Source organism: Drosophila serrata, unplaced genomic scaffold (genome assembly GCF_035046125.1).
Source record: "Drosophila serrata isolate PLE 108 unplaced genomic scaffold, ASM3504612v1 contig_184, whole genome shotgun sequence".
NCBI classification, from domain to species: Eukaryota; Metazoa; Arthropoda; class Insecta; order Diptera; family Drosophilidae; genus Drosophila; species Drosophila serrata.
This window is the reverse complement of record NW_028257082.1, coordinates 9,144,282-9,157,507: the sequence shown is the minus strand read 5'-3', so window position 1 is coordinate 9,157,507 and position 13,226 is coordinate 9,144,282. Positions and strand designations below refer to the sequence as shown.

Below are 13,226 nucleotides of genomic sequence, written 5' to 3'. Positions count from 1 at the left end.
ATACGAACGGGAGATATTCCGAACGTCGGGGCTAGAAGTCTGAAACGAATTGTGTGAGCTTTTCGCGGGGGAAGGAATTTGCTTTGTGTCTGTGTGTAAGGACAGTGGAGCTTGAATTTAAGGAATTAACCTCAAGAAGATTGAGTTTTTATGGAGTTCTTATGTTAATGTAACTATTTTCTTGAATATTTTCTAGAATCATCAGGGTTATTATTCTTTTTTTGTCGGCACCCGGTCATACTTATTATGAAAACTAACCTTTGGACCCTTAATTTAGTTCCCTCATCTTTAGTTTTTAAAAATTTGTTTCGAACGAAAACCTTTTTTCTAATGTTTTTTTTAACCACAAAGTTAAATAGGTATAAATATAAATAAATTTCGTATACCCGAGTTCCCATATCATGGAATCGAGTTGGAAATCAATCGTAACTAAGCCAAAATTGCGTTTATTTCAATTTGGAAAGCGTTTTTATGCTAGTTTTTAATACTCATACTCAATTTACAATTTAAAAAAATTAAAATTTTTGCCAAAAGTTATGAAAAAAATTGATAAATTTGTTCTCTTTGCCGGACATAGCTAGATCGACTCGGCTGTTGACTCTGATCAAGAACATATATGATTTATAGGGTCGGAAATGACTCCTTCACTGCATTTCAAGCTTCTGACTAAAATTATAATACCATAAAAGTCTAATAATGTTTATAAGTTAGACCTAATTAACTCCTAACAATGTTGTTCACAACAAATTGAAGTACTGAATTTTTCCTATAATCTTTTACTAATTTACATAAGCTTTAAACTCACTTTATGACTATTTAAGCCCAAAGTCAAACTGCAATCGTTTGAAATGTAAACTATTTGCACAAGTTATATGGAAAGAACTGCGTATTTTTGAACATATTGCGTTGCAACAACCGGGGGTTGATTGTAAAGGAGTTGGACTGTGGCAGCGCATAGCTGGAACGAAACAATTTGTAATTTATTTGCGAAGCGTGCGATGTGCTCCGTCTCCGGCTCCGTCTGTGTGCGAAAAGTTGAGGCAGCTGCCAAAGGCGTAGCCATCGACCAGAGACAGTGGCTCCGTTCTTCTCCTGGTGTGATCTGAGGCCCGAAAAATACGAGGCTGGGAGCACGCGTAAGCAGATACTCAGCTACAGATACAGATGATGTCGCCCCCCATCCAAGCAGAACTCGCACACACATACAATATACATATATTCGTAGAGACAGAGGGGGGGAAAGGGAAATGCGTGGGTGGTCCTGGTGGGTGGAAGGATGTGCTGGCACCCCAGCGAGGGTGGCTCGCCTTGCTTGCTCCCTTGCTCTTTAAAGACCTTTAAACTTTAAGCCGAATGTCAGCCATAAAAAGAATCAAAAATAAAAGTTGGCAGCCAGCAGAAAGTTTAGCAAGTTGGATAAGCGCAAATAAAAAGAATTAAACTCAACTCTGGCAGAGAGGGAAGACAACGATTTGGAATAGCATTTTCGAAATTTATTTAATGTATTTTATAATGCTTTAAAAGTTGATGCTTTACAATTTGAATTCAAGTTTTAACTATCTGTGGTTTGGGGGGTGGCTGCTTTAATTGCGTTAGCTTAAGTTTTCCGTTTTTTGTTGCTGCTGATTAATGCAAACTGTTGATATTAATTGTTAATGTTTAATGTTAATAATCCACTCTGAAGTTTGGTGTGTCTATTGGAAGTTATTTCATTGACTACAGTCGGCAGTTTCGAGTATTGTGTGTATTAGGTGACCTCGTGTAGGTGTGTGTGTGTGTGTGTGGCTAAATAATCTATCTCAAAATACAAATATCAAGCACATTATAAACCATTATATCATTTATCCAATATTAAATACAATCGTTCATATCAAAAATCTGTTTGTTTTGTTTGCTAAGTAATTATTTCTATGGTGGAAGAGCCTTTAAGCTCTGCTAAGTACAAAATTCACTTTCTGCGAGTTCGAGTATTCGTCTATTGTTTTTGTTTTACTTGTTATTTTTTGCTTTTGTTTAGCTTGGATCAACTCCTCGTGTGAAAACCAAATGAAAGTCGGACTCGGGCTTGGTAACGCTTAATCAGTCTTGTGTATAAACAAATTAAAATTAGCAAATTGTCTACAACCAAGCAAGGCTCTCTTCACCTCGTACTCTCATTCTTTCATTCACTTCATTCTTCGTTGTCAAGCAGCATTGTCTAGTAGGTAGTAGCGAAAAAAAAATATATATATATAGATTATAAACTATAAGTTACACAAACCATTCGGAGTTGGGTGTCGCTGCTAGTGGGAACATTGAGATTAGCTTGCACTTAGGTAAACCATATTTTAATTCGACACTTACGAAACAAATGATATCTTTGTTGGACATGTACACGGCGGTTATATATAGAGTTGCCTTTCTCATCAATAAATTAGGATTTAGAATTACAATTAGAATTACAGTAGCTGGATTACAATTACAACTAAAATTACCATAAGAGACAGAGATATTCAGGGAGGGGAACTCATTTTGCATCGGTATGTACAGGGTTTCTAGCGCATTTCAAAGATTGGATTCTGGAGAGCGTCGTGTAAATGCAATCGACTCGTCGCTTCGCTTCGCTTTGATTCTTGGCCTTGGCTGGAAGTCATGAACGTTTTTGAGGGGCGTGGCTTGGCGCATGCTGCTACTGCTGCTGCTGCTTTGAACGTGGCCTAATACTTGATAACTTATATGGATTTCGATTTACAATTGTTTCCGTTTTGCGCCGGGGGCCTAACACTTAGAATTTACAATTTGTAACAGGGAACCGAGACCGAAACCGGAACCGGGGACCGTAGAGCAGCAGGACTCGGATCCACAGAGCTCTGCCTGCGGCTGGGGGGCCGAGGCCAAGGATGTTCCCCCCTCTAGCTCCGGCTATCGTTGCTCTCGCTGAAGCTCTGTTCGCTGGACTCCCGCCGGCTGCTCACTGGCTTGGCCTTGTACTCTGTGATGAACACGGTCACCGAATTGACCGTCACCTCGCGTGTTTGCGCCGTCGATCGATCCACGTTCTTCAAACGGGCCGGATAACGTTTATGTCGCTGCCTGTCATGCCCGCTGCCATGTCGCGATCCCGAGGCGGACTTCCCATTGGGCATATTGCCACTGGCTCCCGGCAATGTGGCGGCCTGCTGGGCGACTAGCGCTGAGTTCAGGCGCGGCTTGCGTGTGGAGGTGCCTGGGAAACAAGGATACAAGTTAGATTGGGGTTTCTTTTTAATAGAAAATAAATCAGGAAGGTTCCAGGCTTCAATTTTATGACAATTAGATAAAGTTTATGATTCAAACGCACTTCTATCTAGTGTTTTTAAATGAATTCCCTTTAAATCTAACTCATTCGAGTCATCTTTTACCCATCAAATTCTTGCAAACACTTAAAATCCGTAACGAAATCAATGGAATTTGCCACACACAGAGATAGATTGGCGATAAGGAAAACCGGAACGACGGGGACTGCGGGTGAATCGAGGTCACTCACCTTTCCGCACGTCGCACATGCGACACTTGAAGGCCTCCGCCGAGTTTCTGTAGGTGCAAACGCTGCAGTCCCACAAGTTCTCCTCGATCACCTTCGCCTGCCGCTTTTGTCTTCGCACCGGCGAGGATTTCTTGTCCATATTTCGTTAGGGGGAGGGCAGGCGCTTTCCGTTCGGCGGGGCTCGCGGTTTTGCAGCTGTATGCCGAAAGAGAGTTTTTCCTTTACGTGTTTTCCCCTGCCGCCGCTGGTGCCACTCTGCCTGCTGCGCTGCCTGGGCTCTGCTGCTCCTGCTGTTGTTGTGCTGCTGTGTTGCTCCCACGCCCACACAGACACACGCACACACGGACGCACGCTCGACGGTGGCTCAGTGGAGGTTTGTAGCGCTTTTCGCAAACATTTGGTTGCCTAATTTCAGCGTTTTCGGTGGCTTTTTGTTGTGAAAAAAACTTTCTGCAATTGTCTTTTTGGCTGCAGCAGTATTGCCATATCGCGTGAGTATTTAATAACCGGCTATCGATATATCGATAGTTGGTCTCGAATAGTGTTGGTAAGCATCAAGATTTAATTGATCTGGCAGCTCTGCAAAGGCGCGAAAAACCTTATTTGAAATCAATCAAGTTTCTCTTTGACTTTAGTTGCTGCTTTTTTTTTTTTTTTGGAAGCGTTGACTTCACCCACGCATTGTATTTTTATTAGGAGGCTAAAGGCCATACACGAAGGTAAGCAGATGCCTTTGTTTATGTTTATTATAGTGATTATTTATTAAGAGAAACTAAGGAAATGAATAGACTTTGTTAAATTCTTTTTTTAGCTTTAGTTTCTCTTATTTGCTTTGAATTTTTTTTTAAGCCAATTGCTACTGTACAATCTTAATTTACGCGGTGACAAGCATCAGCTGATTTGCGTGTGTAAATATGTTTTTTCCTTTGTGTCTTAATATTTTATCTAACCACCAGATCACATCTTATCTTAGTCTTGTTCTCATCATCTTCCCTTTGGCGTGTAGGAACCCAGGAAAGTGTTGCATTTCCGACAATAATGGTTGGCAGTGCGGCAACTATTCATGCAATAGGGAACAAAACAAGCACAGCAGCACCAGCTGAAAATATTAAATATTATTTGTAGAATTAATAAAATATTTAGATGCCAAATAAATATTAAAATTTATGTGAGGTGAGTCATAAGAAAAATTTCAAATGTTTATAAAATGGTTATACGATTTTAAAAATAAATTAAAGATGTATTTAACCGTTTAAACATATTTAAAATTATATGTAGTAATTATTTTAATTAGTTAGTAGGCATTATAATTATGTTTTTGCAACGCATTGAGAAGTTATTTCCGACCAGCATTTATGATCAGCATCAACAGCCACGTCCCTCTGTCCATCCATTTGCCTGAATAGCTTGCTCTTTCTCTCTAATTCTCTGCCTGTAACTCTAAATCTCTAACGCTCTCTCTCTCGCTCTGCTATTCTCTTTGCTCGGGGACTATAAACACAGGCACTGGCGCTGCCTCAGTCAGTCTCTCTCTCTCTCTCTCTCTCTCTCTCTAATTCTCTGCCTCTAACTCTAACGCTGCCGCTCGCTCTCGCTCTCAGTTCTCTGCTATTCTCTTTGCTCGGGGACTATAAATACAGGCACCGAAGGCGCGCTCGCATCAGTCAGTGCAGGGGGTACCTGGTGTTTACTTCGGTGGTGATAGTGACAGTGCAAGTGACCTGACCAATGCAATACATTTGGATAACCAGGAAGAAGATGACGTTGCTGAAACCATGACAAGCCTAATTGGAGTCAACAAACAATGACGAAGCAGAATAAGAGTGTTTCCTCTACTGCGGTAAGTCTTAACCATGACAATTATATTATTTATACAGAAGCTAAAGGAGGGATCAGCCCTAGTATCTAGTATCTGCTATGCATTTATTTTCCTATTAATTCCCTCATTAAGAATTACAAATAAATTTACCAAATAATTAAACCATAAGCTCTTAAAAAACAAAAGACTTCTCCCATCTAAAGAATTATAAATCATCATTATAGATTAATCTCAACTATTAATCTATTTAATTTATGACTAATTCTGAACTCTATTGATAATAATGCTAATTGATGATTGTTCCAGTAGACTCTATATATGTATATTTCGTTGGGGTTATCTTCCATTATTACTCACCCGACTAGACAGAGCAGCCCTGCTCCCATGTGCGTCCTATTGTTGGCAGTAAAGGTCATTCTGGTGGTTTTCTGGGCTCCACAGGCGGGGCACAGAACTCTGCTTCTATTTGGACCCAGATTCAGGGCATCTGCAATTACTCAGAATGACGTAAGTTCATTATTTTGATAGTAATTGCACACACACACACACACACACACACACACACACACACCTGGTGTCTGCACCACTGTAGGCGGCAGCTGTGGTGGGCCTGTCGGCTCCACCACAATAACTGGCTGCGCTGGTGGGGCAACCATTGGAACGGCGGGCACCACCGGAGCTGGAACGGCCACTGCCACATCGTAGGACGGAGGAGCCTCCACGGGCAGGCCCATGGGATGGAGTAACTCCCGAGTTGGTGGCGGCGTTGGCGATGGGGCACTCGGGGAGTTGAAATCCACCTGGGGATACAACATGGCTCGCTTCTGGTCCATCTTGCTCGGGTGGAACAGACTCCAAACTTTAAATAAAACTACTTCAAGAAACCCTCGTCGAGTGCAAGGTTCAGGTTATGTTTTTTTGGGTTTTTTTTGTTCGAACTTCTGTTTGTAATGAGTAAGAGATTCCGGTTTTGTTTACTTTGCGTATTTACAACTCGGTTCGGCGTCTTTTGCACTTCGCTCGCCGCTCGCAACTGCCAATGGGTTCGGATTCAGACCCAGATTCGGATTCGGATTCAACAAGTTTTTCAAACTCGGCGATCGGAGCGAGCTTGGGAAAAGCTCTGCGCAGGTTGAGCAATCACTTGGCGTTGCAAAACTGAAAGTATCTTTGGGATTGTCTGTTTTCAGAGCTTTATCTTTAGGCACACAAAGCAGATCGTTGTTTGTCCAACTTATCTCACGTACGAGAAGAGGATGTCCGATATAAGTTTGGCTACAGATAGAGTTAGAGATACATATAAAAATGAGTATCTAAAAATGAGGTAAAGTGGCGCGTAAATAATTGCAATGTTTTTCAAGAGACCTTGAAAATAATATCTGATTGAAAGGGGGAAAAAATAAGGCTTAAGTTTACATCTTTTCATTGAAATTGAAATATATACTTTTGTTTTAGCTTACCCTGGTTGGTAGATTCCTTAAAGTTTTGTTAGCCTTTGGCGGATGTATAAACTGAGACACCTTAACTCCAAATTAAGAAGGCTTGGAAAGAGTTTTGAATTTGAAAAGAAAACGCAGCTTTTCCGACTGATCTAACCCGATCTTTTTAAAGCTTAATGCTATGAAACTAATACTATATATATATAGTACCCAGAACAGCTGTCTTTTATTGCAAGAACGCTTGGACATCAACTGAGATTGATGTGTTTTTCTAAATTAATCTTGTAAGAGAATTTATGAGAGCTTTCAGCGCAAAGCTGAGATACTTTCAAGCCTTCCGGATTAGTTAGATCAGTAAAATAACCGCAAAAGGTCAAATATAAATACAATATAAATGGATTTCTTACCAAATCTTCTGCTGGTGCTAACTGTCTTTGCTGGAAGCATAGAATCAGCAAATATGGATGAGAATTACACTGAGAAAACCGGTACCGATCGCAGGGAAACCCACTTAGACAGATGCAGTAACCTGACCGAGAAGGAGCTCCCAACTGGCCTCCATACCTTGGCTTTAAGGCAGTGCACGGTAAATAAGCTTGCAGCGATAGATTTCGATGGGGTTACCAATCTCAGTGTTCTGCAGTTGCGAGCCGGAACCATTTATAAATTGAGAAGAAAGCAGTTTGCCAAGTTGCCTCATTTGAAGATACTCGAGCTGCAGGATAACTACATAAGAGATATTTCCTTTGACACCTTCGTGGGACTCTCTCGACTATGGATGCTAGCTTTAAACCAAAACCAATTGGACCTTTTGAATGGAAGTGTGTTTAGTCCTCTGCCGGAGCTGCGACATCTGGACTTAAGTGCAAATAATTTAATAGGTCTGGCGACAACAATGTTTTCTGGCAATCCAAAGCTGGAGGTGTTACTACTCAGGGGTAATCCCTTTCTCGTGCTGTGGCTTTCAACTTTTATCGTTCTGAAGAATCTCGTTCTCCTGGATTTGCGTAGTTCTGGCAGATACACGACCTTGGAGCTCTTCAGTGCCCAGACAATAATCTTGAATAATAACAAACTAACTGAACTGGAGGTTTTGGATGAAGTTAGCAAATTGCAGGCACCACACAATAAGCTGGAGTATGTACGACTGGAAAAGAAGGCCACTGTCACGGAGCTGGATCTACATGACAATAGTCTGGATACCTATGACATTTCCGAACTGGTTATGGGCATGTGGAGACTTCAAGTCCTTGATTTTTCTCAAAACCTCGTCACGGAGTTGCCAGTTTCCCGGTCTCACTATTCCGATGGGGTCTTTCTTCTGCCTAATCTAAAGTTTGTGAACCTGTCCCACAATCGACTGGAGCATCTGCACCAGGACTCACCACTGCTGTCCTCTGGTCTCACCCACTTGGACGTGTCCTACAACAGGATACATGGCATAGAGGCGCATACCTTTGGCGTGGTGGAAAATCTTCAGTATCTGTATCTGCAGGGCAACCTCATCAGTCACTTTCGAGCGGATCTCTTTTGCAATCACCACCGAGGCCTCAAGGAGGTAGCCCTCTATGATAACCCTATCGCATTACGACAGTTTTTGCAAGATCACAAGGTACTTTGAGGAGGCTGGTGTTCATGTTTTAGAACAGGATTCCCTGCAGCCTCATTGCGAGCATGAACCTTTGAAAAATCCTATCGAGCAGGCTGCAATTTCCGATACTGGAGCACATCAAGTTACGCAAGAGATTCCCACATCTCTGAAATGGACCACATGGAATACCCTGATCCTTTTGGGTCTTCTGATATCCCTAACTCTTGATGTCTACCTTATACTGCAACTTTGGCGTTCTCGAACTCAGAGGCATTCGCGGAGAAGTCAATCCTTAAGAGTTATAGCCAAGTTTATAAGATCTGAAAGATCTGAAGTATTAATTTAATATTCCATACTGTATTCCCTGTATTTTTGCAACCGTTTTGCAAGCATGCCAATAAAAATATTATATTATTTCTTTAGGCTTTTGTTTTTTACAGTTTGCCAACTTTAGTAATACATAAATAATAAACAGATAAGTGCAAATAAATCAGAGACAGGTAAGTAAAATTGACTATAGCTTTTAAAAAACCTAAATTACAATCCGTTATTTAAGTCTCTTTTAAGGCAATATGGAAAATTTTAATTATTCGCCGCCTCCTTTGTGGTTTCTCTTCACCCTAAAATTATAACATTTTTATCAAATTTTATCAGAACACCATTAAAATGTGTATATTTATGGTATATATAATATTTTGACGTTATTACTTTATTTGATTAGAAATTTATAATGAGTTATAAAATTACGCATATTTCGGTTCGATAAAGTTTTTGATTTGTTAATAAGTTCAACTTATTTATTTTCCCAAAAGTCAATTCAGCTGAGTCCCCTTGTTTTTTAGATAAGAATCCATTAAAAGCATTCGCATTGTTTTGACAAACAAAACTAAATTCATGATTCATTAAAAACAATATTTCATTTCCTAATCCTTCCTTAAATACGAAACACTGGAGCTGATGCCTGTGCAATATGCTTGTTCGCAGGCCATTTATTAACTAATTACAAGAAAATGTGTAAACATGAATGGAGCGACGAGACGATGCCGAAACCCTCCTTCGCAGCTCACTTGCGATCGTATGTGCCCAGGTAATGATCGCACATGCCACAGTAGTGATTCGTGTTCATGCAACTGGAAATGCAGTATGGAAGGCACACGCAGCAGTACAACCTGTAATCGGAATGATAAAGTAGAGATTAGTCATAGAGGAAATTGGTAATACACCGAGAAAAAACACTCATGGGCTTAATGATAAGGATTAATACAAATAATAAATAATTTAGCAGCAATTAATATATACCCAATTAGAATTTTCAAATTGAAAATGAAGGAATTTTAACTTTTCCAGAGCTCTAGAGTTTAAACTTTACTTTATAGAACTATAAATAGTTTCTTATTACTTCAATTTACACTAATATTAGATATCTAGTTACTTTACATAGTTCTGCACAGATAATAATATTGAAGAATATTTATAGTAGTATTTGTAGTACTATTTAGAATAGACGTTTTTGTTAACTGATTATGTTTTCTCTGAACAGTATACCTCCCTTCTTGTGCTACACTCCATATTGTAGAAGTCTCTTATGTTGAAATTGTAAGAAATAAAATAATAAATCATATCTCCTACTCAAATTTCCAATTTCAATAAAATTCTGTGAAATACAGAACAAGGCCGGTAATCAAATGACAAAAATACCTCTATTGTTTGCCATATCGGCTTTATTTATATCAATCACGTTAATTATCGAACTTCCAACGAACTTATGTCTAAAGGTAAACACACAATTTGTTCAACGGAATTACACTGGCCATTGGTAGGAATTTAAGTAAAGAACAAAATTTCTATTTAATTTAATAATTTTAAAGATTAATAGGCAATTTCTGTCATTTTTTTTAGCCTTGCAGAGGGTATTATAATTTAAGCAAGAAGTTCGTAACATTTCCGATTCTATAAACCATTTACATGTATTTTTGATCAGCATGATCAGCCGAGTTAATCTAGCTATGTCTTTGCAAACAAAAATTTTAGGCAATATCTAACTATAAGGGTATACGAATTTTGGCTACCCTGAAGTTAGTTTTCTCTCTTACTAGTATTAAGAAAAATTAACTAACCTAAAAATCATTAATTCATAAGATGTTAATGGTGAAAACTCTACTTCCCAAAGATTAACTTTATATATGGGTTATATTTTCATTTAATATTTAATTTAAATAAACCCTCAAATCCTTCGTACTATTTTCTTCAGTGTTTCTGGAAAACAATATGCGATAGCTGAGTTACTCACTGGAAGAGGCACAAAAGCAAGGCTATCAGATGGGTGCGCGAGTTGGGCTTGTAGGAGATCCGGGTCCGGACATGGTTGTGGCAATACGGACACTGGATATCCATGGGTTCCGGGCCGTAGGGTGAACTGGGCACCACCACCACTGTGTGGTGGGTGGTGGTTGCTGGAGTAGATCCCTCTCCCGGTCCGGTGGTTTCTGCCGGTGTGGCTGTGGCCTGATCGTAGCTCGGCGGTGCAGGTGGCGACAGCAGGTGCTGATGCTCCGGCGAGGCAGAGGTGGCCTCCACATCTCCAGAGCCCTTGGGCGCCTCCAAGGGTGCAGCCGGATACACTTTCTCCATATTGTCAGTGGTAGTTTCTGGGTGTGTGAAGCGTTGGAAAATGACTCAAGGGAATGCCGTAAACGCCCGTATCGCGTTATTGTTCTTATCAAAGTAAAGCCCAAAGCTCGCCGCAGACCAACTGTTTACCTGCTGCGGAGCGAATTTGGTTCGACACTCGATCAAAAATGTTCGCATTCCCGATGATTGGTATTTGTATGAAGGTGGTGATGGGTTCGATGGGTTCGATGAGGTTCGGGTTCGTGTTCGTCTTTGGCTTGGTTGTGTTTACTCCGAGGAAACCATGCTAATCGCTGCTGTAGACGCCCACGAACTTGTTGCAGTTGCCGCAAAAGTGATTCGCATTCATGCAACTGGGCCAGCAATAAGGTAAACAGACGCAACACCAGAGGCTGTTTTTGGGGGATATTTCCGCTCTCGATTAGATAAGGTGAAGAACTGATAGGAGATGCCAAGATCTCCAGACTCTCCATATCTTACCCCACAAAGCAGATGAGGGCGGCCATGCAGTGGGTTTTCACGCTGGGCGAGTACTCCACGCGGGTAAGCTTCTGGACATGACAGTGCGGGCACATGACGAAGCTGGGATCGGGTCCAACGGGTGGTCCAGATTGGTCTGTAAATTGGAATAATTATTAGACAGGGAAGTAACTGGAAGTAACTGTCTTAAATAGGAAAATGTATAGTCTTAAAGCCTGGCTCATATTTGTCTAAAGAACATTTTCTGCTTAATAAACTAAATCAATTTCAGCCTTTTTTAGTTTATTTACATATATATCATATGTATATTATAGTATATGTCAAACCCACGTTGTATGATCACCACTGGAGGTGGTACTCCGCCATGAACCACTCGAACTGGCGCCTGGACATGCACCACCTGCTCGTAGCTCGGTGGTGGCGATTGATAGGGATAGCCCGTCGGACCCGCCGGCGGTTGGTTGTACTGCATCTTCTCTAGCAAACCGATGACTAACCGAAACTGAGGCCGGGCCTCGAACTTTCGTCACAAATTGCTGCTGCTTTTGCTGTTGCTATTGTAGTTGCAACATTGCTGCTGCTGCTGCTGTGTGTTGCTGGCAACAAAAGCTCTACTCAAGATTCAGCTTTTCGGCTTATCTATACAATCAACAATACAAAACTATAGTATATACTGTTTACGTAGCTACTTACCAGGTTGAACAACTCAATTACCAAATAAAAATGAAAGTGTAAAAAACTACAGAAATATATTATTAAGTGAAAATCTTTATTTACTTATTTTTTAGATAGCATGACACGTTTGGTAATTTATTAATTTATATAAATATTGTCATATTAAAGTATATATTTATTTAATTACATTGTCTGATTCTGATTTCCTCTATTCTTTTTTACAAAATTCTTTATATATTATTACTCATGTTACATAGTATTTAAATGTACAAATTTCCTTTTACAAGTCTAATTATTTCTCTCTGTAAAGCTCAAAGCTTAAGAGGCCCAAAGTTCGCTCTCATTTTAACATTGTTTTGACTTACAACTTTTGAGTAATCAACAAACAAAAACAAATGCAACAGCTGATTAAAAGCTGATAGTGTAATTGTTGTCTGTATTTGTTGATGTTACTGAACGACAAATTTCAGTACAATGCTTCCTGATCGCCCTTCCAGCCGCAGGAAGGACATCTAAACACTATTTTGTACATGCCCACAGGACAATACAGACGACAGAAGAAGATAGCTCTAAAAGGAATTGCAGGTTAAATTAAAAATTAATTATGCATTATTATTACTCTTATTACTCACGCTAAATCCATCTTAAGCTTCTTCATGCGAGATATAGTCAAGTATCTTTTGCGGATCAAGGACCTCGCATTGCAGTTTGGACAGCTGCAGTTCTCCAACATTGCAACTTCTTATTGTTGCAAGCTCTGTTTACGCACTGATATCAATTCTCTTCTTCAAACTATATATAGTTTGTCATACGTATGAATCATAAAAGCTTTATGTTGCAATAAACGCAGTCGAGAGCGAAATGAATGCAGATGCTACGGGGCATCGCTCTTGAAAAATATATTCTATACTATATATCGTTTCCTATAGAAAGCTCCTTCTGGAAATTACATTATTAATTAAGATATAAATTCCATTTTTCTAATATTATTAGTATATATAAGCTTACATTTATTTGTAAACTATTACACATTTTTAGTAAATTTACATTATTACTTCTGCTCCTCATCTTTGATAAAGTCAATGA

The 13,226-nt window shown here is 39.8% G+C and overlaps 6 protein-coding genes and 1 long non-coding RNA gene across 7 annotated transcripts; 2 read left to right on the top strand and 5 right to left on the bottom strand.

The window, feature by feature from the left end:
* Positions 1 to 1,471: 1,471 nt before the first annotated feature.
* Positions 1,472 to 4,020, bottom strand: RYBP (ring and YY1 binding protein). The gene is made up of 2 exons (XM_020942550.2): positions 3,506 to 4,020; positions 1,472 to 3,205 (listed from the first exon to the last, which is right to left on the bottom strand). The coding sequence occupies exons 1-2, from the start codon at positions 3,642 to 3,644 to the stop codon at positions 2,892 to 2,894; spliced, it is 453 nt and encodes a 150-aa protein (XP_020798209.1). The 5' UTR covers positions 3,645 to 4,020; the 3' UTR covers positions 1,472 to 2,891.
* Positions 4,021 to 4,237: 217 nt separating this feature from the next.
* Positions 4,238 to 6,599, bottom strand: LOC110177712 (lipopolysaccharide-induced tumor necrosis factor-alpha factor homolog). The gene is made up of 3 exons (XM_020944556.2): positions 5,896 to 6,599; positions 5,682 to 5,811; positions 4,238 to 4,604 (listed from the first exon to the last, which is right to left on the bottom strand). The coding sequence occupies exons 1-3, from the start codon at positions 6,155 to 6,157 to the stop codon at positions 4,490 to 4,492; spliced, it is 507 nt and encodes a 168-aa protein (XP_020800215.2). The 5' UTR covers positions 6,158 to 6,599; the 3' UTR covers positions 4,238 to 4,489.
* Positions 6,600 to 7,021: 422 nt separating this feature from the next.
* On the top strand, positions 7,022 to 8,776 carry LOC110181221 (uncharacterized). Its single transcript, XM_086828994.1, has 2 exons — positions 7,022 to 7,685; positions 7,749 to 8,776. Exons 1-2 carry the CDS (start codon positions 7,158 to 7,160, stop codon positions 8,382 to 8,384), a joined length of 1,164 nt encoding a protein of 387 aa, XP_086685120.1. The 5' UTR covers positions 7,022 to 7,157; the 3' UTR covers positions 8,385 to 8,776.
* Positions 8,777 to 9,312: 536 nt separating this feature from the next.
* LOC110177655 (uncharacterized) lies at positions 9,313 to 11,377 on the bottom strand. Its single transcript, XM_020944471.2, has 2 exons — positions 10,645 to 11,377; positions 9,313 to 9,523 (listed from the first exon to the last, which is right to left on the bottom strand). The coding sequence occupies exons 1-2, from the start codon at positions 10,983 to 10,985 to the stop codon at positions 9,418 to 9,420; spliced, it is 447 nt and encodes a 148-aa protein (XP_020800130.2). The 5' UTR covers positions 10,986 to 11,377; the 3' UTR covers positions 9,313 to 9,417.
* Positions 10,541 to 12,055, bottom strand: LOC110177662 (lipopolysaccharide-induced tumor necrosis factor-alpha factor homolog). Its single transcript, XM_020944485.2, has 3 exons — positions 11,796 to 12,055; positions 11,466 to 11,601; positions 10,541 to 11,377 (listed from the first exon to the last, which is right to left on the bottom strand). The coding sequence occupies exons 1-3, from the start codon at positions 11,935 to 11,937 to the stop codon at positions 11,272 to 11,274; spliced, it is 384 nt and encodes a 127-aa protein (XP_020800144.1). The 5' UTR covers positions 11,938 to 12,055; the 3' UTR covers positions 10,541 to 11,271.
* Positions 12,056 to 12,213: 158 nt separating this feature from the next.
* On the bottom strand, positions 12,214 to 12,873 carry LOC110180310 (uncharacterized). Its single transcript, XM_020947969.2, has 2 exons — positions 12,773 to 12,873; positions 12,214 to 12,709 (listed from the first exon to the last, which is right to left on the bottom strand). The coding sequence occupies exons 1-2, from the start codon at positions 12,871 to 12,873 to the stop codon at positions 12,607 to 12,609; spliced, it is 204 nt and encodes a 67-aa protein (XP_020803628.1). The 3' UTR covers positions 12,214 to 12,606.
* LOC147644422 (uncharacterized) lies at positions 12,528 to 13,052 on the top strand. Its single transcript, XR_015270721.1, has 2 exons — positions 12,528 to 12,725; positions 12,790 to 13,052. It is a non-coding gene; the product is annotated as an uncharacterized LOC147644422 (long non-coding RNA).
* Positions 13,053 to 13,226: the final 174 nt, after the last annotated feature.